Source organism: Calonectris borealis, chromosome 11 (assembly GCF_964195595.1).
Source record: "Calonectris borealis chromosome 11, bCalBor7.hap1.2, whole genome shotgun sequence".
NCBI classification, from domain to species: Eukaryota; Metazoa; Chordata; class Aves; order Procellariiformes; family Procellariidae; genus Calonectris; species Calonectris borealis.
Window position 1 is genome coordinate 21797689 of NC_134322.1, and position 25603 is coordinate 21823291.

General features: G+C 60.4%; 2 protein-coding genes across 10 annotated transcripts; both read left to right on the top strand.

The window, feature by feature from the left end:
- The first annotated feature begins 699 nt into the window (after window positions 1–699).
- SNUPN (snurportin 1) lies at window positions 700–18104 on the top strand. 8 transcript variants are annotated; one of them, XR_012675264.1, is made up of 9 exons: window positions 700–898; window positions 1031–1187; window positions 1883–1987; window positions 2116–2212; window positions 2829–2926; window positions 3241–3318; window positions 5190–5478; window positions 6093–6593; window positions 9267–9352. XR_012675264.1 is itself a non-coding variant. In XM_075160476.1 (9 exons), exons 1-8 carry the CDS (start codon window positions 747–749, stop codon window positions 9594–9596), a joined length of 1098 nt encoding a protein of 365 aa, XP_075016577.1. In that variant the 5' UTR covers window positions 729–746; the 3' UTR covers window positions 9597–9618; window positions 17965–18104. The 8 variants fall into 8 exon arrangements, 7 of the variants coding, with proteins under 7 accessions (XP_075016578.1, XP_075016581.1, XP_075016579.1 ...); XM_075160476.1 differs by lacking the exon at window positions 6093–6593 and adding an exon at window positions 17965–18104 and having other exon boundaries at window positions 729–898; window positions 5190–5270; window positions 9267–9618; XM_075160475.1 differs by lacking the exon at window positions 6093–6593 and adding an exon at window positions 11065–11559 and having other exon boundaries at window positions 729–898; window positions 5190–5270; window positions 9267–9618.
- PTPN9 (protein tyrosine phosphatase non-receptor type 9) lies at window positions 12882–25603 on the top strand. Of its 2 annotated transcripts, XM_075160471.1 has the most exons (13): window positions 12882–13357; window positions 17965–18108; window positions 18572–18661; window positions 18767–18891; window positions 19666–19771; window positions 20430–20540; window positions 21264–21592; window positions 21981–22074; window positions 22179–22248; window positions 22783–22861; window positions 23104–23254; window positions 23367–23574; window positions 23880–25603. In XM_075160471.1, the coding sequence occupies exons 1-13, from the start codon at window positions 13325–13327 to the stop codon at window positions 24104–24106; spliced, it is 1767 nt and encodes a 588-aa protein (XP_075016572.1). In that variant the 5' UTR covers window positions 12882–13324; the 3' UTR covers window positions 24107–25603. The 2 variants fall into 2 exon arrangements, with proteins under 2 accessions (XP_075016572.1, XP_075016573.1); XM_075160472.1 differs by lacking the exons at window positions 12882–13357; window positions 17965–18108; window positions 18572–18661; window positions 18767–18891 and adding an exon at window positions 18904–19053 and having other exon boundaries at window positions 19637–19771.

A 25603-nucleotide genomic window follows, 5' to 3' on the forward strand; every position in this document is an offset into this window, starting at 1 on the left:
CTGCAGTGTCCCCTCATCCCTGCCCCGTATGTCCCCTCCATCCCTGCCTGCAGTGTCCCCTCATCCCTGCCCCGTATGTCCCCTCCATCCCTGCCTGCAGTGTCCCCTCATCCCTGCCCCGTATGTCCCCTCGATCCCTGCCCGGGCTGTCCCCTCCATCCCTGCCTGCAGTGTCCCCTCATCCCTGCCCCGTATGTCCCCTCCATCCCTGCCTGCAGTGTCCCCTCATCCCTGCCCCGTATGTCCCCTCCGTCCGTGCCCGGGCTGTCCCCTCCATCCCTGCCTCGGATGTCCCCTCCATCCGTGCCCGGGGTGTCCCCTCCATCCCCTCCTGGGTTGTACTCTCCGTCCCTGCCTCGGATGTCCCCTCCCTCCCTTCCCTGAACGTCCTCTCCAACCCTGCCTGCAGTGTCCCCTCCATCCCTGCCCGGGGTGTCCCCTCCAGCCCTGCCCGGGCTGGCCCCTCCATCCCTGTCCACCGCGTCCCCTCCATCCCTGCCCGCGGTGGTCCCCGCGTCCCTGCCCAGTATGTCCCCCACGTCTGTACCCCGAGTGTCCCCGCCCGCTTCCCGGTCCCCGCCCCGCTCCCGCCGGGAGGGGAAACTGAGTCACGGGGGGGGCTGCCGCTAGCCGGGAGGGCACGGGGCCTCCGCGCCGTCAGGGGGCGCCGCGGGGCGTCCGCGGCACCACCCCTCCCGGTCGGGCGGAAGTGCGTCATGGCGCGCGGCCGGCGGGCGGGCGTTGCCATGGAGGAGCTGAGCGCGGCGCTGGCGGCCGGCGTGGCCCTGGCGGCCCCCAACAGCCCGGCGGCCCCGCACCCCCGCCTGGCCGCCTACAAGGCCCGCGGCGGCCCGGGGCAGGCCGAGCGCCGCCAGCGCCTCCTCCGCCTCCAGAGAGAGTGAGCTCCGCTGGGGCTGGGGCCTCGGGCGGCCTGGGCTGTGGAGACGCGGCCCGGGGCCCTGGGTGTGGGGAGCGGGGGGGTGGCCTGCCTCCCGCAGAGGGCAAGCCGGGCTGTTTCCTCCCCCCCCAGGAGGCGGCTGGACTACGTGAACCATGCCAGGAGACTGGCAGAGGACGACTGGGCAGGGGCGGAGAGCGAGGGCGAGGAGAAGGAGGGGGAAGATGCGGAGGAAGAGGAGATGGACGTGGATGCTGGCAAGAAGCTGCCCAAGCGCTATGCCAATCAGGTGAGGAGCTGCCTGCCTCGGCCTCCCTCCCCGCGACGGGGGGCGGGCGTGAACACCGGGCAGGGTGAGGGATGTGGGGTGGTTGAGGCTGGGCCGGGCATGGTGAGCAGCCATGGTGATGGCTGCAGCGGGGCTGAGACTAACGTGTTCTGCCTGGCTTGGTGCTCAGTGGGGAACCGTGCCTCAGTTCTGCCCCTGAAACATGCGGCGTTCAAATGGCGGACAGGCAGAGAGGGGTTGCCTGTGTGCTTTGGGAGATTTCAGCTCAGCTAGCAGCGTTTGTATCCCATTGTGCAGCAGTTGGTTAAAGACTTCCATCTCTCCACATGTCTGGGACACCAGGAAGGAAGGGAAACCTCAGCTGATGGGTTTTACCATCCTTGGCTGCCATATTGGTCCTAAAAGACATACAGCCTTTCAGGTGATCACAGCTAGACAGTCTCTGAAGAGGTAAGCTTGTCCGGGCTCCTTACTCCTAGTAGTTAGGAATCTCTAAGCTCTGCCATGCATTTATAAATAAATAAATTTAAAGTGCTGGAGTGGGGACCAAGGTACAGAGGTGCCCAAGCGAGGACTGTGAGCCCCGTGCTGTAGTCTGAAGCTTAGTCAGCAGCTGGGAAGCAAGATGATGAGTTTTCCATAACTTCAGGAGAGTTGTTGCTAACTTCTTTTTTTTTTTCTGGATTTCTCCATAGCTGATGCTGTCTGAATGGCTGGTCGATGTCCCTTTGGATCTGGAGCAGGAGTGGGTTGTAGTGGTGTGTCCCGTTGGGAAAAGGGCGCTAGTCGTGGCGTCCAGGGTAAGCGGCAGCAGTGGTGATGTCTCACCATTTGGTAAAGGCCCTGTACCTGTTTCCCAGCCGACATAAGACTGGCCCGTGTGTTTTGCTTGACTTTTTTTTTTTTTGCCTCTCCCATTTCCTCACAGGGCACAACAGCAGCTTACACCAAGAGCGGCTTCTGCGTCAACAAGTTCCCATCCCTGCTGCCAGGGGGGAACCGGCACAATTCAACGAGCGAGAAAGGTATCGGTATGAGGAGGCTTTTGGGGTAGAGGGGGGGGAACCGCCTGCTTCTCCCTGTGAGTGTGTGCGCTGGCAGGCTCGGTGCTGCTCCTCCAGCTCCCCGGGTCCTGAAGCTGTGCCCTTTTCTGGTGCCAGGGGGAAGTTAGCTTCGGGCCTGTTCCTGTATCTCTGGGGATAACTAGACGTTATCTAGACAATCTCAGATACTTCTATGCTAGATAAGAACATATTTTAATTAGCTGCCTGCTTAACTGACTCTCTTAAACCTCAACATCCTCTCTGTCTTCCACCAGAGAGCAGCGTACAGTGCAGTCTTTCTTTACACGTCTTGCAGTTGCTTTGCTTGTCCTGAGGAGGGGCTACTGTTGAGTAAATGCCTTTGTCTGAAACATGCCTTTGCTTGCTGTGCCTCTGGCTCGTACCTTTGTAGCCTTGTTGGACTCCAAGCTAAAGGCTTTCGGTGGTCGCAGCTTCTGTTAGCAGACGAGGGTCCCTCTGCACCTCTCGGCCTTACGTCAGGGCAGGCTTAATGCAGGAGAGATTTGATCTGGCGTTTGCCTGTTGGGTTGGGCAGTCCCTGGAGCACGTCGGAACCTCCCTGTGTTTGTGTGCGCAGTGTACTGCATCTTGGACTGCATCTATAACGAGGCAAAGCAGACGTACTATATCCTCGATGTGATGTGCTGGAGAGGACACCCTGTTTATGACTGCCAGGTACTGCCCTGCCCTCCCTTTTGTTCCCTGTTCTGTGAGCTGCTTTGCAGCCAGCGTTGGACATAGCCCACTGTGCAGTAGGATGGATATTTCATCTAAGCGCCAGCATCTTTACAGCTTGCGGGCTGCTGGCGACTGGAATAATCGGGTACATCTTTGGGGGGCATTGGGGGAAATAGCAGAGTTTGGGGTGCTGGCCGGTTCTGCAGGTGAAGCTGAGTTTGTAAGGCAAGTGCAGAGGAATGGAGGTGCTTGGCCGGTGCCGGTCGGTGATGTGTGGTGGATAGTCATTAAGTCTCTGCCTCCTTTCACAGACCGACTTCAGATTCTTCTGGCTTTTCTCAAAGATCCAAGAGGAGGAAGGGCTGGGAGAGAAAAGCAGGATTAATCCAGTAAGTTCTTTTGTACTGGGAGGAGAAGGAGGATGGGGGGTAAGCTCTCCTGTTCAGCAGGCTTCAGCACTTTCTTTCACAAGTGAAAGCTTTTTGCTTTCCCCCCCCGCCCCTCACAGATCAGGCTTCAAAATGTACTTCTGAGGAAATGGGATGCCGCGTTCAGGATGTAAATAGAACCACTGAGTATTGTAAATGAGTGTGGGGGTTTTTTTTCCCAGCCAAAGTGCTGAGGGAGATCAGACTGCAGGGTGTCAGCTAACTTCCATGCCGTTTTTAGCTTTCCCTTGAAACGTAATGGAAAACCAGTGTGGTTTCTACAGGGGCAGCGTTGGTCGGCAGCCTGACTACAATGGGATTTATTCTTGCGTAGCCTTGTGGGCTCGCAAGGCAAGGGGAAATGCTCGTAAAGCTTTAGCCTTCCCTCCTGCTTAAACTAACCATTGAAGTTGTCAGGATAGATGCCGGATTGCCACCCGGAGTCCCTGCTGAGCAATGATAAAAAGTCTTCCTTTGAAGACTTACAGATGGAGGTCAGACCTAGAACCCACAGCAGCTTGGAAAGTGATTTTTGGGGACAGACATAAGAGATCCGGCAGCCTGGCTTACGGAGCACGGTTTGCAAAGCAGGACCTGATTGCTGTGCGGCCCGCGTGCGTGCTCAGACACCGCTCAGCGGAGCAGCTCTTGGGGGTTGAGCAGATCGGTCATAAACGGGGATGACCGCTCCTCTGCCAGCAGCGAAGGTATCTGTATTTGAAGAACATCCTGTTCTGACTCTAACGGGAATATCCAGAAGACAGCTACCTAACGAAGGGGGAGTCGTTTCAGCTTTCATTTCCTGGGTGGAAAGATTTGCTTGGCTGAGCCAGCAGCCTGGAGCAGACGTCTGTCTGCTTTGCATCCTGCCCAGAGGTCATCATTTTCTATTTTGGTTAAAAGAGCATCTCGGGGTCAGCTCTCCTGAAAAGTCCTTCCTGCAGCCTTAGATGCTTGGAAAAAAGGTATCAGGAGCATGTGGGAGCTCTGTGCTGAGTCTCCGCCATCCGCACCTCTCATTAAATGCCAGAGAGGGGGTCATCTGGAACTGGGACGATAAAATACCTGAAATAGATCTTTCTGGGGACTCTGGATTTCATGCTGTCTGTACATCATGGTGGCAATCCCCCAGTCGTCTTTTAAAGGTCATCTTCTGTTATTGCAATGAGATTTGTAAAGTTGCAGCAACGTACGTGCTTTACCCAGCAGTGCTGGAGAGATGGCGGGCATTATCTCTAAAGACTTTTCCCACCCATCCTCTCTGGTGGGTAGGGTGAGTGTTGCAGGTTCTCATGCAGGCACTTCCAGTTACTTTAGTGGGATATGATCGGCACCGATGGACAGCTTGGTCCTGTCGTTTTGTCTCTAGATCTGGGGTTTGCTTACGAATTGCTGTTCTGAATCGCGTCAGAGGTCTGCCTGTCCCAATAACCCATAGCAGTCACAGAGACCAGTCGCTATGGAAAGAGTAAGGTATTGGGGATACCTGTCACGTTCCCTCCGACTTCACCAGCCAGCGGTGGTACCGAGACCATGGAGTTAATGGCCACCAGGGGACCTGCCTTTCAGGAGCTGGTCTAATCCTCTTCTGAACCTATTTTTGCTTTTGGGCCCCCCGTACCCTGTGGCAGGAAGGCCAGCAATTTAATGATGTGGTCCCTGCTTGAGATCTCTCTGGTTACTTCGTCTGATGCCTGTCCCTGTCTCTCTCATGCTGGATCTCTGGGGGAAATCCTTCCTTCTTAGCTACCTCCACACCAGGGCTCTATTCAGTGACTTGTTCTGCTTTAGGCCATGCAGTTGTCTCTTCTAACTCTCTTTTACTCTTTCAGTACAAATTTGTGGGCCTGCAGAACTTCCCCTGCTCCTCGGACAGCCTGTGTGAGGTGCTGGCTATGGACTTCCCCTTCGAGGTGAGAACGCGCAGGCGGGGCCTGGACCTCAGCCTTAGAGACAGCCCCGCTGCGCATCTGCCGGCGCTTGGAGAGAGGCGCATCCCCTTCCCTTGGGAACTGAGCTCTCCTGAGGCCTGCGGGAAGCCTGCTGAGCTGTGCTGTTGTTTCCGTGTATGGGGGATGGATGCCTTTTATGCACGTGGCTGCTCTGTTACCCTGTCCCCAGGTACAGGCTGCATCCAACCACACTAATCAGCAAGAGTTAAACCGTAGCGTTCCCTGTCTTTGGGCTGCCTTGACTGGCGTTGACTGTTGTCTGAAAGAGCCCTTGGGGAGGAAAGGGTTGATGCAGACACCCAGACTGCCTCCAGAAGCAGCATAGCTCACATTCACGTGGCAGTGGGATAGACAGCTGACCGCTTTAGGGCTAAAGCTGGTACTGCCTGCTGCCCCGGGTGGGTTTGCGTGGGTACAGGCATGAGGATCTCTGCAGTGTGCTCCCTTTTGCGGAGGTGTTTCTCCAGAGGTCGGTGAGGTGGGCAGGGTGGTGTCTTTCTCTGACCTCTGTCACAGGCTCTGTGTTTCCTTAGTCTAGCTACTTCCATCTGTCTGTGTGCAAGGCACCCAGCTACCCTGTGTCTTGTGGGGAGGAAAGAGAAGGGTGGTGGTAAGCTCCTGACGGTTTCTGAGGTGTTAGTGATGGGCGCCTGAGACGTACCGGAGCTGGGGGCAAATGGTTGTAGCAGAAACGGGTGGGAGGGTTCAGCTGAGTCTGCCCTCCTGCTGCCACTGGATCTTGTGGAGGGGACGGTGCGAGCTCTGCTTTTTGCTTTGGTACAGAACCGGCGGCTTCCCGCCTTTGGCTGCTGCCGCCCTTGGCTCTCCGAGGCGGCTGTTCTCCCAGCAAGAGTGGCTGAACGGGACACCAGCATTTGCTTCAGCAGCTTTCCAAGCGGGTGCTGTTCAGGCCTCTCTGCTGACCTGTGGGAGAAGGGCAGGACAGGCAACTCGACGTGCCACCCAGTTCAGCTGTCTGTGGTCGGGAGCAGCGAGTCCGAGGCCCTTGTGAAAACAGCTCAGGCTGCTTTCGGTGCCTCTCCTGGCTGACTTGGCACTGAAGTGGAAGAGGGTGGAGGAGGTGGTGGCATTCCGGCACAGCGTCAGTGACAGACATCTGGGAGCCAGAAGCTCCTCCAGTGGCTGCAGCAGTTCCTGCGGAGTGCCCGGTCTCAGCCCTAGATCAGGAACAGCCTCTGCAGAGGTTGCTTGTCCCGCTAAGCCAAAAGCCACGTTGATTTGACTGTGCTTCTTGTGCTCTCTCAGCCCAAGTTAGCGATTAATGTAAGTGCAGGTTTAAATTTAAGGGACGCTAATTTGGCTGTCAGGGCTGACTTTGCCTCCTGCTTGTCAAAGCCAGGACAGTCATTAGAGAGAGTCGGAAAGTCCCAGCCCCTTGCTGGTCAATGCCAGAGCCCGCTCTGAACACAGATCGGAGAGTGTTGGGAAAGCATCCCAGGTTTCCTACAGCTGACTTGCTCAATTACAAATGTTCTGAGTGCCTCTGTAGAAACAGTCATTCCCGTCTTTGCTGAAGAAAGCTTCATTCCTTCCTGAGGCATCTGCTCCCAGGAGAAAAGGCTGAGGAGTATTGCCCCACTGCGGTCAGAGCGCAAACGTTTCGCTCTGCGAAGGAGACTGTTGCGAAACGCCGGGGGAGGGAGGTGGAGTTGATCAGACTCTCTCTTGTAATCCAGCTGTGATTTGCCCCCAGGTTCTCCAGTTGATACACTGGGGTGCGACCCCAACAAGTGAAACGTGATGTAATTTGGCTCAAAGCAGCCAGTAACCCCACAGAAACCGTGGTGCCGCTTCCAGGAATGAAGGGAACCGTGGGTCTCTTCGTGATGTGCCACAAGAGGGAGCCCAAGAAATCCCCGTGAATAGCTTCCACCAACAGCACGTAAAGAAAGAAACTTTGCAGAAGGCAAAATCCAGCCTTGCTATAGATACTGCAGTATAACAGAGGTTTCCTTATGCCTGGGCCCAGCATCTTGTGATCCTTACAAGGATCTGGTGCATGTGGTGGCAATAGATGTGGTCAGAGCTTTCAGATCTGGGCCTTCGGAGTTAATCTGTAACCTTAGAGTTAGGACCTGATCCGCTGTATTCAGCGGAAATTTTTTCCACTGAATTCAGTGGACTTTGGATCAGTTGACTGGCGCTGAATTTGAAGTGGTTTTTGGAGCGGATCTTAGGAGCTACTGTCCTACTCGCAGATCTGAGTAAAACAACGTTCAGGTTTCCACAAAGGCAGGGGGAGCCAAAGTCTCTGAGAAACCCTGGTGTGAAGGAATGGGCGTACTGTTAAGCACCTAAAATCTGGAAAGCATGGCCGTGAAACGTGAAATCCTGCCAGGCCAGTTTCTCATCAGGTTCGGCCGTTTAGGGACGGTGTCAGCCCTTATTCTGATGTGGCTGGTGTCAGTGCGGTGACTCAGGGTAGGGGCCCGGCCAACAAATTAAATAAACTGGAAGGAATATGGGAGTTGCAGTGACTTCAGAGAAATCAGGGGAAGGAAGAACGTGACCTAACTCTCCACCAGGCTGAACTCCTTTGAATTCTCCAGCTCGGGGAAGATCTTTGGAGCGGTCTGGAAGGCAGAGGCCTTTCCAGGCTCTGATCTTTACCAAAACATTCCTGTGGGTGCTGGAGAATCCCCGTTGCTCACCAAGTGCTGCGCACCCACAGGAATGGGCTGGATGTGCAGGCGTGGTGCTGGGGTGCCGCAGAATCTGGCTCTTCCCAAGTCTTCCCGGGAGGCAGGGGGAGGAAGAAGCTTTGCACTTCAGATATCAAGAGGGTTACACAAGCTCATCATGATGTTTACTGTTCTGGTTTTATGTTTTCCTAGCACAGGAATCCCCCTTTTTCTGGGATTATTTTGCAAGATTTTAACAGTGACTGAAAATTATGGACAGAGTAGTGCAAGAAGCTCTACCCTCTCTGCTGGAGGTTAGCGTCCGTGGAGCAGAGGTGGATGTATGCTGCTCTTTGCTCAGCCTGGCTCCCAGTCCAGCATGGTAGCAGATACCATCTCTGAGGCTTGGCTCACCCATGCCTCAACTCACTGCCGATATAGGTGCCGTTCTGCCGTACGTATTCTGGGGGCTGTAGGCTCAGGGAGGGGCCTGGGAGCAATTCAGCCCGAGGTGGGCTCTTTTTCTTGTCTCTGCTGCCCACTCAGCCACTCTTACTTGCAGGCAAATGGCCTTTTAAGAGCTTGCGAGGCTCAGCTAAGAGGAGCACCACCTCCAGCGATAGTCAGCCTGACAGCGGGATCTAACCTTGCAGAGTAGACCCCTGGGAAGCGCAGGAAGAGGGGGGTGAAAATCCCTTAGCATGGCGGGGAAGCGGGGAAAACGTCAGCCAGCTGCAGTATTGCAGAGTGTGGAAATAGGAGCACAAGAGTTAGGGCCTAAACCTTCAAAGTCCTGAGTGCCCTTAACTGTCATTGATTGCTGGAGAAGTTCTCTCTTGGGAAACATGAAGAATTTCTTTTGCATAAGCCAGCTGAAAGAGCTGTAGCAGCATTACGAATCAGGGCTCCTTGGCGTCATGCGCTCCGACTAATTACTCTCCAAATGTATTATTTAAAATAACCTTAATCCGGTAAAGTGTGCTGCCTTATTCAGAAACCTGATGGCTTTTCTGCGGAATGGGATCATAGCAACCAGAGGAAAAGTGCTGGTCCGTGCCGACATCGGGCTGAAATCGTTTCCCTGTGACGATTTAAAGCCATCCGGCAGTTGCTGGGCTTGCACTGGTCTTTCAGGACAGGAGCTCTGCAGGTTTCTTCTTTCGCTTCCGCTATTTATTGCACTGCTTGAGGAAAAATGATCCAGCTGGTAGTTTTGGCCTGTAAATGGAGAGCGGTGCTGTTGTCTGGCGCTCTGTCATCCACCTGCAAAAGCCTCCAGCTCTGGCCTTTCATTCCCTCTCTCTCCTTTTTACAGGTTGATGGACTTCTCTTCTATCACAAGCAAACCCACTATACCCCCGGCAGCACCCCGCTGGTGGGCTGGCTCCGGCCCTACATGGTACCCGAAATCCTCGGGCTCGCCGTGCCCGCTACCGTGCTCACTGCCAAACCAGACTATGCTGGGCGTCAGCTCCAGCAGATCATTGAGAGCAAGAAGAGTAAAAAGCTGGCAGCGGAAAAGGGTCACCCGAGCAGCGCAGCGGCTGCGAGGAACGGACATTACGAGCTGGAACACTTGTCTACCCCTCGGCCAGCAAACTCCCCGGAGGGCCGGGATGAAGCAGTGAGCCAGATGGAGGATTAGGCTGCTGGGACAGAGCGGCTGGGTAAGGAGAAAGCAAAAGGATCCCTGCTTCTCAGTCACTCACACTCCCTGAGAGGGGGGCAAAGGGAATGATAGGATGGTTTTGTTTAAAGGGCACGAAAGTGGAATATCTTGCTCCAAGTGCCGCTGGATTTTTTTTTTTTTTTTTTTTTTGCCAGGGCTTCTGTGAGGCCTTAACAGGATTGTCTGGTTCTTTGCTAAGGCAGTCGTGCGTTGGGAAACGAAATGATCTGTCCCCACACTGCAGGGTTCCTGGTTCAGCTCCTGACCCTGCTTCTGTAAAAGCCTCTGGCAAAGCTCCAGCATAGGAACGGCGCTCAGACCTCCGAGGCGCAGCTGCTGCTCGTAACCCCAGCCCCGGCCCTGGAAATCGGGGCATTTCAGCCTTTGATCCAGCTGTTTACCGAGGCCTTCCCAATGAAAGTTTTGTGGTCAGTCCGCTTCTACTAATAAAAAGTTTGCAGCAGGCTGCTGTAAATCCAAAGGCTGGGCTTTCCACACCCACATGTTAACTGAGGAAAACTAAATTTCCTCGCATCGCAGCGGGACCTGCCTCCGAGCACAGCTTTGTGCGGCGCGAGCGCGGCAGAAGCCTGTACTCGAGGCTTTTCTCAGTAGGGGGAGGAAGGAATGGTTTCGCTCTGAAAAACGCTAGCATTGATTGTGCCAAATAAAAGGTTTCTCAGAAGGACAAATTCTTGAGCGTCTTCCTGCTACCTAAGGGTGGATGCGTGCTGTGCCTCCCAAATAGGGATTGAAAAATCGGTTACAGCGTTAACTGGAGCGGAGGAAATGCTTGTAGGGGTTTGATTCTCCTCCGCACACCGAGGTGCTTCAGTCCCTCCCCGCCGCTGCCCCTCTTACCCAGCCCAGGCCCGCTTTGCGAGCACAAAGGCTGCTGCCCTTCCCCGGTTTTAGCAGGGATGAAACGATTGTACTCACCAGGTTGTTTTCCAAAGGGAAAGCAAAGGGCCAGAGCGGGACCGCTCTCACCATGGAGGGGGGAGATGAAATATTAGGTTAAACACGGCGCTGGGGAGTTTCCTCCTGGCCGTCTATGAAAATGCCCCCGGAGGAGGGCCCGTATCCAGGAGGAGATACCGAGAGCGGGGATGGCTGGCTGCAGATAGCGGGAGCACGTGTATCCTGCCCTTGCACCCCCCATTTTTCCCAGAAAACCGCTTGTTTCTGTGCCAAGCCTGTGGGCTGCGTGCGATCATCTGACTGTGCAGCCGCTATTGATTATACCAGCGGGCAGCAGGAACTGTCCTGACCGCGGCCAGAGCTGGCTGCGGGAGGGGGCTGGCCTCGGCTCCCCCTCCCCGGGAGGGGAGGAAACAGCACCCCGGCTCCGCAACATTCGGATGTGGTCGAGCGTGCTGCAGGCTTTTTCAAACGGCTGCTTGGGGTTTCTTTTTGTTTGTGTTTTTTTTTTATTTTTTTTTAGCATGTGAAGCAACTGGCCAGGGGGAAGAGGACGAACACCTGGACTGCCTTGTCCTCCCCGTCCCTCGACGGCTCTGGGCTGCTCCGGCTGCGGGTTCCCCCTACGCGTCGGCCTCACCGGCTGGCAAAGGACCGCAGGGAGAGCCCCGGCCGAGAGACCGCATCCAGCCTCCTATCAGCGTCGTTTTCCTTCTGTCAGGCAATTAAACCCGGAGGTGGGCAGCTGGATGTAAGATTTGTGCATCCCTCAGGGCAGAGAAAGCTGCAGCTCAGGTTTCCGCCTCCCTGCTGCCCTACAGCAACCTTCCGGGGTCCTCCAGGGAGTGGGCAGGAGAGAAAATGCAGCCGAAGAGGGGCTGCCTTCAGCTGCTTGCTCTGATCGATGGAGGAGACCAAGGGGGAAGCAACTGCAGCTTCCGCCGGCTCCAGATGATGCCGCATAGTTTCCCTTTCAAAAGCATGAGCTGGGCTGGAGAAATAAATATTTGCGTTACAATTCCTGTTGGAAACGAAAGGCTGTGTTTGGAGAGAGGGTGTTAAACGGAAGTCGCCAGGGCCAACGCAGTTTGTTGCTGTGACTATTTTATTTGCTGGGTGCGATCCCGCTCCCGGCTGTTCCCTGCCCTGCTCCCAACTGGAACAGGCGGCAGCTTCGGTGGTGACCGAGGAGGGGTCATTCCCCGGGGGCTCAGTTTTAGTCTGGGGCAGGAGAGCTGAGCGGGCAGCTCAACCTGTAGAGGTGGCCTGGGGCTCTGGAGGACAGCCAGCCAGCCCTCGAGCCCGCATCCAGCGCGGGGCCCAGCGCCTTCCCTCTGCCCTTTCTTCCATTTTCTTAGGTGCAAAGGCTCTGGCTGTGGGCACGTTGCCAACGCAGTCCTCCTCGGCTGAACAAAATGTCCCCCTGTCCCGGGGCCTGGCTTTTTGGTGGGGTCGCTGCTTTGTGGCACAGGGTCCTGCTCCCCGGGGTCCCCGCTCCTGGCCGGCGGCCCCTCCGGAGGAGCATCGGGGTTCTCCATCCAGGCGCTGACACCTGTGCCCAGCTGGGGAGTGCTGAGGAGGGGCTGCAGAGGAGGGAGAGCAAAGAAAGGGCTGGAAATCCCGGGCTCCCGTTTGCGCAGCGGAACGCCGCCCGCCTGCGCCTCCGGCCCGCGGGGGAAGGCTGCGAGGCGGAGGCTGAAGTACCGGCAAGGAGCTGCCGGGAAGGGCCGGCGGGAGAGGCGAGGCCGCGGGAGCGGGGCTGCTCCGGGGAGCCGAGCCTCGGGGCAGCTGACTGCTCCTGTCCGGGGTCGCTGCGCGCACGGTTTGGAGGTACAGCACACATCCAGAATAAAAAACCAAAAAGAGTGATTCTGGGCCCCGGGGAGCTTTGCTTGGTGGTGGGCTGGCACGAAAACACAGCACGGCCTTTGGGTTTCCCCCAGGCCCCTCCTCAGCCTGGGTGCGGAGGTGTCCCAGGCTGGAGGGCAGAGCCCCGGGGGTCTTCAGGCGCCCTTTCCCAGCGCTGCCCCTTCCTCGCCTCCGGGCTTGCCCTGCTCTCCTTTGCGCTGGACGTCGGGCAGGGCTGCCTGCCACCATTTTAGCGGCGGCAGCGGTGCTACCGCCTGCCGAGGCTGCAACCGAAGCCGGGGGATGCCGGGGAACGCGACGCCCTCCCGGCAGAGCCGAGCCAGCCCGGGGCGGGGAGGGGAGAGGCAGGGCTCCGCCGCCGCCGCCGCCGCCTCCGCCCCGGCAGCGGCCGCTGCCCTCGCTGCTGCCGGCCCGAGAGGCGGCGGCGCCCCCCGCCCCCCGCCGGGGAGGGCTTCCTGTCCCCCGCCCGCCGCTGGCCGCCTGCCCGCCTCCCTCCCGCCGCCCGGCGGGGCCGGCCGAGCCGAGGGGAGGGGAGGGGGCTGCGGGCGCTTCCTGCCGCCGCCCCCGCCGGGGCAGAGCGGAGCGGAGCGGGGCGGGGAGCTCAGCCCGGCCCGGCCCAGCCGAGCGGCGCTTCCCCGGGGCGAGCGAAACTTCCCGGGGGGCTGCGAGAGAGAGAGAGAGAGAGAGATTTAATTTTTTTTTTTTTTTTTTCAATTTATTTTAAATTTTTCGGCACTTTCGGCGCGGACCCCGGGGCGGAGCCGCCCTCGCCGAGCCTGCGGCGGCCGGGAGGGGCCGGTGCCCGCAGCGCCGCCGGTCCCCGGGGATGGGCTCCGGCGGGGCGCCCGCCGCCTAGCCCGCCTCGGCCCGGCACGGCCCGGCACGGCCCGCGGGGGGCAGCGGGGCCGCGCAGCATGGCCGCGGAGCTCAGCGCCGAGGAGGAGCAGGTAGGTCCCCGCCGGGAGCCCCTTCCCCGCGGCCGGGCTGCGCCGCTCCCCGTCCCCGGGCAGGGCTGGGCAGGGCCCCGTGCGCTGCCCCCCTCCCCGTTTTTTGGCTGCCCCCGGTTGCAGCGCTGTTTTTTCCCAGCGGGGCGGTTCTCCCCAAGGAAAGCCCCAACTGCAAAGCCCAGCCCCCCTCCCCCCCCCCCCAAATCTGGGCAGCCCCCCCCACCCGCACAGCCCCCCCACCTGCAAAGCCTCCCCACCCACACAGCCCCCCACGTCCACGGAGCTGGCTGCACAGCGAGCACCCCAAAGGCCTTTGCAGGGCCTGCGCCGTGGGCGCCAGGGCAAGCAGGGGTGCTGCAGCGTGGGGTCGGGGTCGTGCTCCCCCAAACTGGCGTGTGTCCCCCCGAGCGCCGGCGGCCTCTCCTCGCAGGCCTCCCCCCCGTGGGCAGGCTGGCGTGGGGATGCGTGTGCACGCGCTTCCCACGCCCCAGGCCTCCCGTGACGTCCCGGCTTCCTCCGCCGGCCTTGCGTCACCGCGGGAGGATGTTGCTCGGCTCGGGGAGCGGGGCCGAGAACCCAGCCGGGGCGCGTCGGGTGGCGAGAGCAACCTCTGGCTCTCCCTTCCTTCGTCCTCATCCCCGGGGATGCCCACCCAGCTCTGCATCTGCACCCTGAGCCACGTCCGCCGGGCTCCCCGCTGGACGGGGAAGCGGATCCCGGCAGCCGGGCACGCTGCCGGACGCTGCCTGGAAGCCAGGCTCCCCTCTGCCCCGCGGTGATGCTCGGGCTGGCCGAGGGCACGGCATCGCATCCGCCACCTTGCTGGCCTGGGGGGCTGCAATGCGAAGGCGAAAGGGACCGGATGGTCAGTTTTCTGTTTGGTCGTTGGGTTTTCTTTTTTTAAAACATCCTTCATTTCTACAGGAGGGTTTTGGGAGGGTTGGTACGAAGACAGCAGGTTCCCAAAACCCCCATGCCCCATAGGGATTGCTCGCCCGGAACTGGAAGAGTCCATCCCGCAGCCCACGCCGGTGCTCGGGAAATGCGGCGCTCCCAGGCTTTCTCCTCCACCACACCTCCCTCTTATCGGCGCCGTTCCTGGGAGCGGCGCTGCTATCTCCGGGGTAATAAAATCTCAGGGAATGGGGGGTGTTCGTGCCCCGTGTGCCCCCAGGTGCCTGTGATTTGTGTTTCCCCTGCGTCGCGGAGGGGGGCAAAGCTTCCAGCAAAGCTTCCAGCTTCCAGGGTTTTGGAAGACCCTGCTCTGGCAAGGAGGCTTGGTTTGCAGCGAGAGCCGTGGCTGGGCTCCCCCAGCCGGCGTCCCGGGAGAGGGATCCGAGATGTTTGGTTTATGCGGGAATACCGGATGGGGAAGATGAAGGGATATTTGCAATAATGACTCCAGGTTTGGATCATCAGGCTGGGGTGGGGGAAGGCTGCCCTCGGTGCTGCCCTGGATGCCAAAATAGTGGAAGTTTCTCTCTTTTCATGCGTAAGTGCTGGTGGGGCTGGGACATCCCCTTCCTGCCACCCCTTTGTCCTCCCTGGGACCATCAGGATTTCCTCCGCTCGCTCCGCTCTCCCCCGTTACCGACAGCAAGCCCGGGGGCGGAATTCACTCCTCTCCCGCTCCGTAGGATCTCCGCAGTTCCCTCCCCAGCCTATCCCAGAGGGACCAGAGGAGCCAAACCGATTTTCCTCGGGGGTTTTCAGCCCCGCTGCAATTTTCGCAGGACTTATTCCCCCCGCCCGGGCTGAAGAAGGAGGGTGGATTTGCTGCCTGCGCAGCCCGGGGGGGAGGACGGCTCGAAGAGCCCCCGTGTTCCTGCAGCGGTGGCTTTGTCACCACCCTGCCCCGGCGCAGCGAAGCGGGGACTTCGATGACGCCAGCGCTCCAAAGACCAGCATTGTTCCAGGCGCCCGGCCGCCGACCGTTTTGCTTGCAGAAACGGGGCTTCTTGCTGGGTCACGGGCTTCGTTTTCAGCGCGTGGAGCGATCCCTGCCGCGCTCGGCTCAACACCTGCATAAATCCCTGTAGGATGGGGGCCAGAAAGGATGATGAGACCCGGTGGAGCGTGCAAGGGGGGGCAGAGCTACGGCTGGTGTTGAAGCTCAGCTCTGTAACTCCTGGCTCGCCTGCCGTTGAGTGTCGGCACTGGTAAGTTGGGGATTTCGTTTTGCTCCCGAGGAAAGCAGGGGAAGGCTGGAATTCAGGGCTGAGCCGCCCTGCAAAGCCAGCGCTTGTTCTCGTGGGCCTTCTCCCTTGCAGAAAAACCCAGCATCCCTCGTGGTGGGTGCTGGGGTTGGGATCGCGTGAAGCGTGGTTGGGTAGATGTCGAGGAAGGAGACCTGAACCGCACGTTGCATCCTCTCCCCGCTGCCACCGTGCCCCGCGGGGCGTCCTTCCCGTCCCCGCGGGGCGTCCTTCCCCTCTCCAGTCGCAGCGGCGGCTCTGGTCTCCGTCCGAGGGTGGTGGGTGTGTGCCTGGCGCTCGCCCCCGGCCCCGGCCACCCTGCAGGTGCTGGGGAAGGAGCAGCTCTGCCGTTCTTTTGGGTTTGCACCTCCAGCCCAGCCCCAGCGTTTGGGCGGCCGGGGGCCCCAGGGGACTCCCTGGCGAAGGGAGGGGGTACGGCCGCTGAGGTTCCCCATCTTAGCTTATGGATAGGATGTATTTCTATATACATACATGTGGATGTGTGTGTTGTGTTAAAGCTGAAGATGGTTTCTGTATTGCCCCATTGATTTTCCAGTCCCTCTTCAATAGAGGAGAAATTGTTAGGTATTAGGGCCATGAAAGAGTTGCTTGTGTTTTGGCAAAGTGGAGGCTGTTGGGGATGAAGCCGTGGGGATAAAGGCATCCCGTAAGTACAGCTCCCAGGAAAAGCTCCCGCCGGCTGCTGGCTGGGAGGCGGGAATGCGGGGCAGGGGGTGTATAACGCCCCGTCTCCTTTGCTCCCCCCTTTGCCCGCTCCCCCCCAGTCCCTTGCCCCCAGCAATTGCAGAGATGGGGGGACCGATCCGGCACACCGCCGCACTGGGAGGGCTCGTGGTGCTTAAAGGGGATTTTTGCGAGGGCTTGGAGCTGGGCTATCGAAATCCGCTTTCGCATTCCTCCCGGCGCTGTTGGCGGCAGATCCAGCCCAGTTCCATGGGTTCCCTCCCGGCTGGTGCTCGCCCGGCCGCTCTGCGGGACTCCGGTACCGAGGTGGGGAGTTTCTGGCTGCGACGTGCTGGGGTCTGGGCTGGCCCTTAGTGGCCCCCAGCAGCCGGGCGAGCCGGTACCCCTCCCAAAAACGCCTGCTGTGATGCCAGGCGGGCTGCAGAGAGACCCTCGGACGAGCCGGGCTCCTTCGGCTTGTCCCACGAGAAGGGCTCGCTGCCCCCGCCGAGCCTCGTGCCGCCGATAAACCCCGGCCCTTCGCTTCCTCCCGTCGGAAGTCATTAACGCCGACGAGCTTTTCTGGCTCAATAGCTCCCAGTTACTCCGCCGTGACATCCAACACCGCTGCCTTCCCGCGCTCCCTGCTCGGGAGCTGGCCTTCGGCGCTCGCCGTCCCTCCTCCTCCTCCTCGCTCTGTCATCGTCATCCTCCACTCTTGCGAGGATGGAAACTCCTCCGTTTTGGGGTGTGCCTGTGGGAGCGGGGCGTTTCGGGTCCCCCTGCATCCTGCCCGCATCCTTTGAGCGGCACGCGGTGGGAGACGGGCGGCCCCGTCTCTCAGGGCGCCTGTACGGGAGAGGGGGTCAATACGCGGCAGAAAGCGAAGCTGCTTTCGTTAGCACGGCCTTCAGAAACCCCGAGCCCACACAGCTGGTAAAAGTACTACATTTTGGGGTTTTTTTTTTTTGCTTGCCTTCAGGGCATTGAGCCTGCCGGGGGGTTGCAGGTTGGGTTTTGAAACTCGGCTCCGTCAGCGCGAGGATTGGAAAAGCGTCTTTCTCAGTTTCTCGCGGTTTCGGGTGCGTGCGGTGCGGGTGCTTTGGGAGGGGAGCGCGCTCGTGCGGGGCGTCCCTGACGTGTTACGGGACTGTGGGGAGCAGCGGGAGCATCCTGGGACCCCCCTGGACTGAACCCTTCTCGTCTGGTTGTCTTCGGCCGTGTGAAGCTGGCCTCACTGGGCGAGCTGGTCCATGTCCCGTAGCACGTCGCAGCGTCAGCCCTCCATGCTGGTCTTGCTCGTTACCCATGTTCACGCCGCCGGCTGCAGCCCCGGGAGGCCGCTGCGGGCTGCTGGGTTCCTGCTGCGCCCGGGCTGCTGTGTCTGAACGGGAGTTTGCTGCCTGTAAATCCTCCTTTCCCTCCCCCTCTCCCCTCCACCGGTCCCCCCCAGCCCCAAGGCCATTTTTCCAATGCCAGCACTCCCACCACTTGCTTCCCTCCCTGCGCTGGTGTTGCCTCCACCTCCATCCCCACTGCCCTCACCCCCTTTCCCAGTACCTGCTGGAGAGCCCCCCCGCTTCACCCCGAGGAGGTGCTGGGTTTGCCGAGCCGCGCTCGGCCCCCGCCTGCGCACCCAGGACCGTGCAGCTCCCGCGGAGACCAGGGATGCTCCTCGGCTGCTCCTCCTCCTCCCAGCTCACTGCACGCCCCTCGTCTCTCCCGCAGGCGACCAAGCAGTTCCTGGAGGAGATCAACAAGTGGACGGGCCAGTACAATGTGTCCCCGCTCTCCTGGAACGTGGCCGTCAAGTTCCTCATGGCCCGCAAGTTCGACGTCCTGCGGGCCATCGAGCTCTTTCACTCCTACCGGGTAAGCGAGCGGGGCCAGGTCCCCCCCGGCCGAGGGCTGCCCGCTCTGCGAGAGGTCTCTGCTCCAGGGAAGACCCTCCCCTTGCTTTTTCTTCTTTCCCCACCCTCCCTTATGGGTTTTATCCGGCTGGAAAATCCTTTTTCAGCCAAGGCGAGTCACCATGGAGATCTCGCCGACCCCAGTCTCCTCCCCTCCGCCGAGAGCAGCGTGCGTGCTCGCCGGGTGCCCTCCCGGCTGGCGTGTGATGCCCGCGTCTCCCCATATATAAAGGATATATATGCATATATACCCTTCCCATCCTGGTTTTGCGAAGCTGCTCCTCCCCATGCTGGAAAACGGGGCTGTGGAGCAGAAGTTTCCCTGCTGGGGCTTCCCTCGGAGGGCTGGGTGCCCCCGGGGACGTGATGGTGGGTGGAGGGCTGGGGTGCCCGTGCCGGCCGTCACGCCAGCTCCCTGCCCGCAGGAGACGCGGCTGAAGGAGGGCATCGTGAAGCTGAAGCCACACGAGGAGCCGCTGCGCTCGGAGCTGCTCAGCGGCAAGTTCACCATTCTGGTAGGTGGGGGTGTCGCGTGTCCCCCCCCAGTTACCCCAACCTCGTCCCAGCTCCGCGCGGGCATCCTCGGGTGCCGTGGGAGCCTGACCTTGTTTCCTCGTCAGAGCGTGCGGGACCCCTCGGGAGCCTCCATCGCCCTCTTCACGGCCAAGCTGCACCACCCCAGCAAGAGCGTGCAGCACGTGGTGCTCCAGGCGCTCTTCTACCTGCTGGACCGAGCGGTGGAGAGGTGAGCCGGGGTACCGTGTCTTACGGAAGGGCCCCGGGGAGCCCCTTCCCTCCCAGGGGCGAGGGGAGGTGCTGCTGCTTGCTGAGGTTTTGATGAAATCCCTCTGAAAGGCTTCGCAGGGGAAAGATGTGCCGTCTGTCCCGTGAACGTGAATTCCTGAAGGTGAAATTGTGGCTGAGGCCGTCTGCGTGCCCCCGGCTGTCCCGTCTCCGCTTAGGGGAGAGAAGGGGGTCACAGCGCCCTGTGGCTTGAAATTCCCTCTCTTCCTCCGGTTTGGACTCACGCCAGTCGTCCCCGTGGAGGCATTCAGCGGGGGAACAAAGTCCCCCGAGCCCTGAACCGGGCTCTTCGCAGCCTTTCCCTGCCCATGTCCAGGTTTCAGTTTAGCAAAGCCCGCGATTCCTGCAGGCTTCGGCCGGGGAGGAGGCAGCCCCGCCGCCGGCGAGACGTAACGTGAGCCCTGCCGAAAATATAAAGCCGGGACGTCCCATTCATCCTGCTGGGCTCTTTCCATTTCTGAACCTACCCATCATGGGCGGTGCAGCTGAGACAGGCTTAAGACAGGAGCCAGGCTTAAATAAGGGTTGTAGGAAGAGGTGGTGGAGCAGCTGGGAAATGCAGAAGCGAGCCTTGGGTCTGTGAGTCCTTCTGGAAGCACAGAAGGGGATTTTTTGGGGTCAGGAAGCTGAAGATGAAGCGTGGGGCAGGTCTGCTCATGCAGGAGCTGAGCAGTTGGATGTTGCAGGGTGGACGTTGCTCTTTCCCCTCTCTCAGCTTTGAAACCCAGCGGAACGGGCTGGTGTTCATCTACGACATGGCGGGCTCGCACTACACCAACTTCGAGCTGGACCTCAGCAAGAAGATCCTCAACCTGCTGAAGGTAACGGCCGGGGGTGACGCGGTCTCCGGGGGTGTCACGCAGGCCACTCGCTCACCGGGTACCTGAAGTCCTGCGGTTTTGGCATAAATTCTGGTGCCAGCCCACGCTGACCACCTCTCGGCCGAGGAGCAGCGGCTCCAGCCCCGTCGGAGCGCAGGACGGCGTCGGGAGCCTGCCAGGCTGGACCCGGCCGGGGCTGCGGTGTCCTGCGGGTGGGAGGGGATCAGCTGTCCCCGCGCCGGATTCCTCTCGCAGCTGCTGGCAGCGCTTTTGGGAAAACAGATGCAAATTATTTTTTAATCGTGCTGGCATTTCGTGCCTCCTCCCTTCTCCGGAAAAAAGAAATAACAGTAAATATTGGCCGGGGCGTGTTCTCCGCACAAATCCCAGCTCCGAGGCTTCACCTCTCCCCCGCGGAGCCAAGCCCTCTGCCTCCCTAATTCCAAGGAAATAATTTGTTTCCGTATCGGAGCGTAAAAATAAGCGTGGCCACGAGCTGCCGGCTCAGTGCAAGGCACGCTTCGCGTGCGGCGTTGCCACCTCGGGGTCCCTTTGCGGGTCGTCGCCTTTGCCGGGACGTGTCCCCCCACCCCAGCAGAGCACGGAGAGGGGCCGGTTCCTCCCCGGCAGCGTGGATCTGACCCCCTCCTGCCCGCAGGGTGCCTTCCCGGCTCGGCTCAAGAAGGTTTTCATCGTGGGAGCGCCCATGTGGTTTCGCGTGCCCTACTCCATCATCAGCCTGCTGCTGAAGGAGAAGCTGCGGGAGCGGGTGAGCGTGGGACCCTCGGCGGGGAGGGCTGAGGCTGTTTTCCCTTTGGGACAGGGTGGTGTAAGCACCCTGCACCCCTCAGCCCCGTCCGCTGGGAACTGCTGAGCCCAAATCCATGGGAAACGGAGGTTTTCTCAGCCTGTTTCGGAGGGGTCAAGATGTTTCGGTATTTTCAGCAAATATCTGAACCCCTTCTGAGATCGCCTTCGATTTCTTCCTCTGCGGTGAGGCTGCCAGCAGCAGCAAGCGGAGGCAATGACAAATGATTAAAGGGGAAGGAAACCTCTGCTGAGCACGCAGGAGAAAAGAGAAACTTAAATACCTGCGCTCAGGCCCTATCTGGCCAAGCCAAAAATACCTAAACCAGTATCCTCGGCGTCGGCGGTGCTGCTGATAGAGCCCGTTTCCAGCCCCGTGGCTCCCCGGGCTGGACTTTGCCCCTCTGCTTTTGGGAGGAGCTCGGAGCTGCTTGCAAATTCGGAGCTGGGTGTCAATGTGGGCTCCTGTGGGGTACGTGGGGGGGCCAGACCCTGCCCCACCGCTGGTGTTCCCCTGGGTGCCCTCCCGGGGCAGGGGAAGAAGGGGGAAGACCTCGATGCTGTTGGGGGAAATCTCTGGGCTCTATCGGGACCGCGCCAGACCATTGGCATCCCTCTCCCCATCCGCAGCGATCCCTCTCCATCCTTCTGGGAGTCACCCCTGCTCCTCCTCTTCCTCCCGCAGGTGCAGATGGTGAAGATGTCGGAGCTGAAGGAGCACCTGCCCCGAGAGTGCCTCCCCGAGTACCTGGGGGGGTCCCTCAAACTGGACCCTCTGAGCTGGAACTGCCGGTTCCTGCCCCAGCAGAACGGGCACCCCGACCCCCTGGACGAGCTCATCCTGGTGCCGCTGGTGGCCCCCAAAGATAACGGCTCCGTCCACGTCCCCGGGCCCAAGTCCGTCACCCTCCAGGAGCTGCTGGATCACGTCAGCCACAAGCAGAAACGGGGCATCTACGAAGAGTACGAAGATATTCGGCGCAGGAGCCCGGCCGGCACCTTCGTCTGCTCTTTGTGAGTCGGGGGGAAGGAGCCGGCTGCGGGCCAGCGCGGGGGTCCCCTCTCTTGCTCCAAAAAAGCTGGGTCGTCCCCGCTCCCCGCTGCCAGCCTGGCCACCTCTTTGGGATGCGGTGCTTTGGGTTAGCAATGGAGACCCCCAGCCTAGCGATGCTGCGAGCCCCTTTTGCGGCTCCCGCAGCCCCCGGGGGTAGGAGGGAGCCACGAAGGGGACAGCGGGGATGAGGACCTGGCCGGGACTCCGCTCCCCGAGGCTTCGGCCAGGTGATGGCAGCAGAGCCCAGGCTACGGGCAGGGAGGCTTGTGCAGAGGGAGGGATGCTGCCTTTCCCTTCCCGCCTGGAAAACATCCCTGCTTCCCTTTCCCCCTCTCTCCTGCCTCCCAGGGCACCCTACAACCAGGAGAAGAACCGGTACGGGGACGTGCCCTGCCTGGACCAAACCCGTGTCAAGCTGGCGAAGCCGTACAGCCGCCCGGAGGTGAGCCAGCCCCGGGAAACTCGGGGTCCCACCTGGAGCCGCTGCAGCCATGCCGGCGGTGGGGCTCCGGAGGGCTCATGCTGCGCGTGCTTTTCTCTCCCCAGCTGACCGACTACATCAACGCCAGCTTCATGGATGGCTACAAGCAGAGGAACGCTTACATCGGGACTCAGGGTACGGCCCCGAGCTGCCAAGGGGTTATTTTGCTCCTGATGCACGTGTGGGCTTCACCTCCCTGCCCAGGAGGAGGGCACTGCCCAGCAAATCCCCCTCCCCTCTGGGTGTATTTACTCCCCTCCCGGTCCCCGGCTGGGAGGGAGCAGCATTTCTCCTGTGAGAGTGAGGGTCCATCGTCCTTCAGCCGCCTCCCACAAATCGGGTCCTGGGAGACCCCTGCTAGCAGCGGCGATGGCAGCCCCCTCCTCCTGCCCCTAAACCAGCCCCTGGCTTTGCCCCGTCTGCCCAGGGGTGAAGCGGCAGGGAGCAGAGAGGGAGGATCGGTGCTGAGCCGTAGGGGTTCGGTGCTGGGAGGGGGCAATTAGTGGCAGCTCCAGGCAGGGCTGGTGGATGTGCCGGGGTCGGTGCCCCCGGGAAGGGGCTGCGGTCCCCCAGGGTGGGGAGGGCGAGGGGGGCTGGCGGAGGCTGCTGGGCGAAGGGGCTTGCCCAAACCCCTCGGGTTTTGGGCTGACGTGCGGGCTGTCCCTGCAGGGCCTCTGGAAAACACCTACGGTGACTTCTGGCGCATGGTGTGGGAGCAGAACGTCCTGGTGATCGTGATGACGACCCGGTGAGTGCCCTGGGCAGGGCACAGCCCTGTTTTTCTTTGGAAAACGTTGGATGAGCAGCGCCGGGTGCTCTGCAGTGACCCTGCAGCCGTGGTGCCAGGCAGAGCCCCGCAGGGTGGGGACACCGCATCAGGGAGGGACTGTTGGGTCCCCGTGGGGTCCCCAAGGGGATGAGGCCGGGGGGCACGGGGCATGTCCCTAGCAGGGCGAGGAGGACGTCACCAGCTTGTCCTTCTGCTCCCAGGCTGGAGGAGGGAGGCAGGAGGAAGTGTGGCCAGTACTGGCCCCTGGAGAAGGATTTCCAGATGTGCTTCGGGGCCCTGACCATCACCAACCTGGGCGTGGAGAACCTCAACCATTACAAGAAAACCATCCTGGAGATCCACAGCTCAGAGGTGCGTGGCCGCAACTGCCTCTCCCCTCCCCTACCCCCCTGGGACACTGGGGATCCTCCGTGGCCAGGGGCAGAGGAGGGGAGAGGGGTCTAACCCCCCTGCTTTCCCCCAGACCAAGGAGCGGCGGCTGGTGTCCCACTTCCAGTACCTGAGCTGGCCGGATTACGGTGTCCCTTCCTCCGCGGCCACTCTCATCGACTTTTTGGGGGCCGTGAAGCAGCAGCAGAGGGTGGCGGTCAGCGCCCTGGGACCTCGCTTCAAGGGTCACCCCGGGGGACCCCCGGTCGTGGTGCACTGCAGCGCCGGCATCGGCAGGACAGGTAAGGGGGTAACCCTGCTGCTGGGGTGGAGGTCTTGGGGCAGGGGGGCAAGCCCAGCCCCCCGGGGCATCTCTGATCCCTGGAGCCATGGTGCGTTTGCAAGCCGGTTGACCGGGGATGCGTGTCCCCAGGACTTTCTGCAGCCATCAGACCTGGGAGAAGTCTCTGCCCCGCTTCTCCCCATGCCCGTGGTCTCACGTGGGAGGTTGGTGGGGGGCTGAGGAGCACCACTGCCCCGCTGCGGTTCTCGCGAGGGGCAGTGATGGCTCTTTGGTGGCTGAGGCTGTCCCCATCGTCGTCCCCAGGTACCTTCTGCGCGCTGGACATCTGCCTGTCCCAGCTGCAGGACGTGGGCACGCTGAACATCTACCAGACGGTGCTGCGCATGCGGACCCAGCGCGCCTTCAGCATCCAGACCCCCGAGCAGTATTACTTCTGTTACACCGCCGTCCTCGAGCACGCCCAACGCGAGGGCCTGCTGCTCGCCAACCACAGCCGGGCCGGCCAGGAGAAGAGCTCGCCGGGACACTGAGACCCGCCACCTCCCCGCAGACCCCCCCCTTCCCATCCTCCCGGGGCTGCCAGAGCCGCCTCCGCGCCTGCCGGGACTCGGCAGAGCCGTCGGGGTGGCGGTGCCGGAGCGCGGAGGCGGCTGCCCGTCGGCGGCAGGCAGCTGCCCGTCCTCGACTGTGAGCACTGCTGTCGAACTGTGCCTTATTCAAACCAAATGGTGGCTGCCGCTCGCCGGGGGGTGGAGGACGGTGCGGGAAGAGGCTCTCGCTCCTCTCCGCGGTATTTCTGTTGGGGGGTTTGGTTGTTCGGGGAGGTGGTTTTTCTTCTCTTCGAGTTGTTAGGGGTTTTTTTTATTATTTTTTTGTTGGGACCATCTGAAATGTGTCTAGAGAAGGGGCTTTGTGAAGCCCTAGGAAATGTGTTTCCAGTCCTGCCCTGGTCTGGGGCTTAGGAAGAGGCATCTGCTTCAGTCTTACCTGCCACTAAGTCTGTGTGTCTGTATGTATGTGTGTATATAATATATCCTCGCTGTGCCCAACCCCGGCTATTATATAGATACATATATACAAGCACCCGTTTTAGCAGCTCCTGTGGGTCCCCGCTGTCCTGCCGTCTCACCGCTGTGATCCCTGGAGCGGTGAGTTTGGTCCTGGCTCTGTCTTGCCTTCCCCCCACCCCAACTTTTTTCCCCTTTCCTGCCCCCCCTGCTCCTCACGGGCAGCACTGGGACCCGGTACCTGTTCCTGTGCCCATCCCGCGGGAAGCACAGGGATGCTCGGCAGCATCCCCCCTTTCCTTGTCTCGTCTTCCCCATCCTCATCTCCTGCTGGGAGAGGGTAGCTCTGCTCCCGGGAGGCAGATCCTGGAGGATTTTGGCTTTGGTAGGCGGGTTGGCTGGGGGATGAGGAGCTCGCCGGCGTCCCCTGCCCCTTGGGGCGCAGCCGCGGGAGTCACTAGGTACGAGGTGATGGGGACCGACCGGCTCTCCGGGTTGCCCGGCTTTCCCAAGCCGGCAGTGGGAACCCGCGGGCCCAGCCCTGCGGTGAGTCACGGGCTGGAACAACGCTGAGCAAAAAAGGCAAAACCCTCAGGAGGCAGCGAGCTGACCTCTGGGGCAGCAGCACCCGCCGGGGACGGCTGCCCCGGCCCCCTGCCACCACCCCGGCCCCCTGCCACCACCCCGGCCCCCTGCCACCACCCCGGCCCCCTGCCCCTCCATGCTGCCCGGGGAGCTGGGACCGGCAGCGCCTGGGTCTCAGTAACTTTATACTGTAATAAGCTCTCTGAATGTGTATATTCTTATTTTTTTATAATCTTGGGGGGGTGTTTTGTTTTTTGTTTAGGTTTTTTTTTTTTTTTGTATTTAACATTAACTTGATTCAAGCCAGAGCCAGAGGTATTTGTAAATGTTCCCGTTTTGCTCTCGTTCAGAGAAACATTTTTGTTGTTGTTACTTTTTGGGTTTTGTTATGTTTTTATTTGTATTGACATATAAATATACTACCAGTGACCAGTC

Bases quoted from the DNA above. Each gene is read 5' to 3' on its own strand.
- SNUPN (XM_075160476.1), top strand. From the start codon at position 747: ATGGAGGAGCTGAGCGCGGCGCTGGCGGCCGGCGTGGCCCTGGCGGCC. The intron at 899-1,030 runs GTGAGCTCCGCT...CTCCCCCCCCAG, and splicing joins CTCCTCCGCCTCCAGAGAGA to GAGGCGGCTGGACTACGTGA. The intron at 5,271-9,266 runs GTGAGAACGCGC...TCCTTTTTACAG, and splicing joins CTATGGACTTCCCCTTCGAG to GTTGATGGACTTCTCTTCTA.
- PTPN9 (XM_075160471.1), top strand. From the start codon at position 13,325: ATGGCCGCGGAGCTCAGCGCCGAGGAGGAGCAG. The intron at 23,255-23,366 runs GTGCGTGGCCGC...GCTTTCCCCCAG, and splicing joins TGGAGATCCACAGCTCAGAG to ACCAAGGAGCGGCGGCTGGT. The intron at 23,575-23,879 runs GTAAGGGGGTAA...CGTCGTCCCCAG, and splicing joins CGCCGGCATCGGCAGGACAG to GTACCTTCTGCGCGCTGGAC.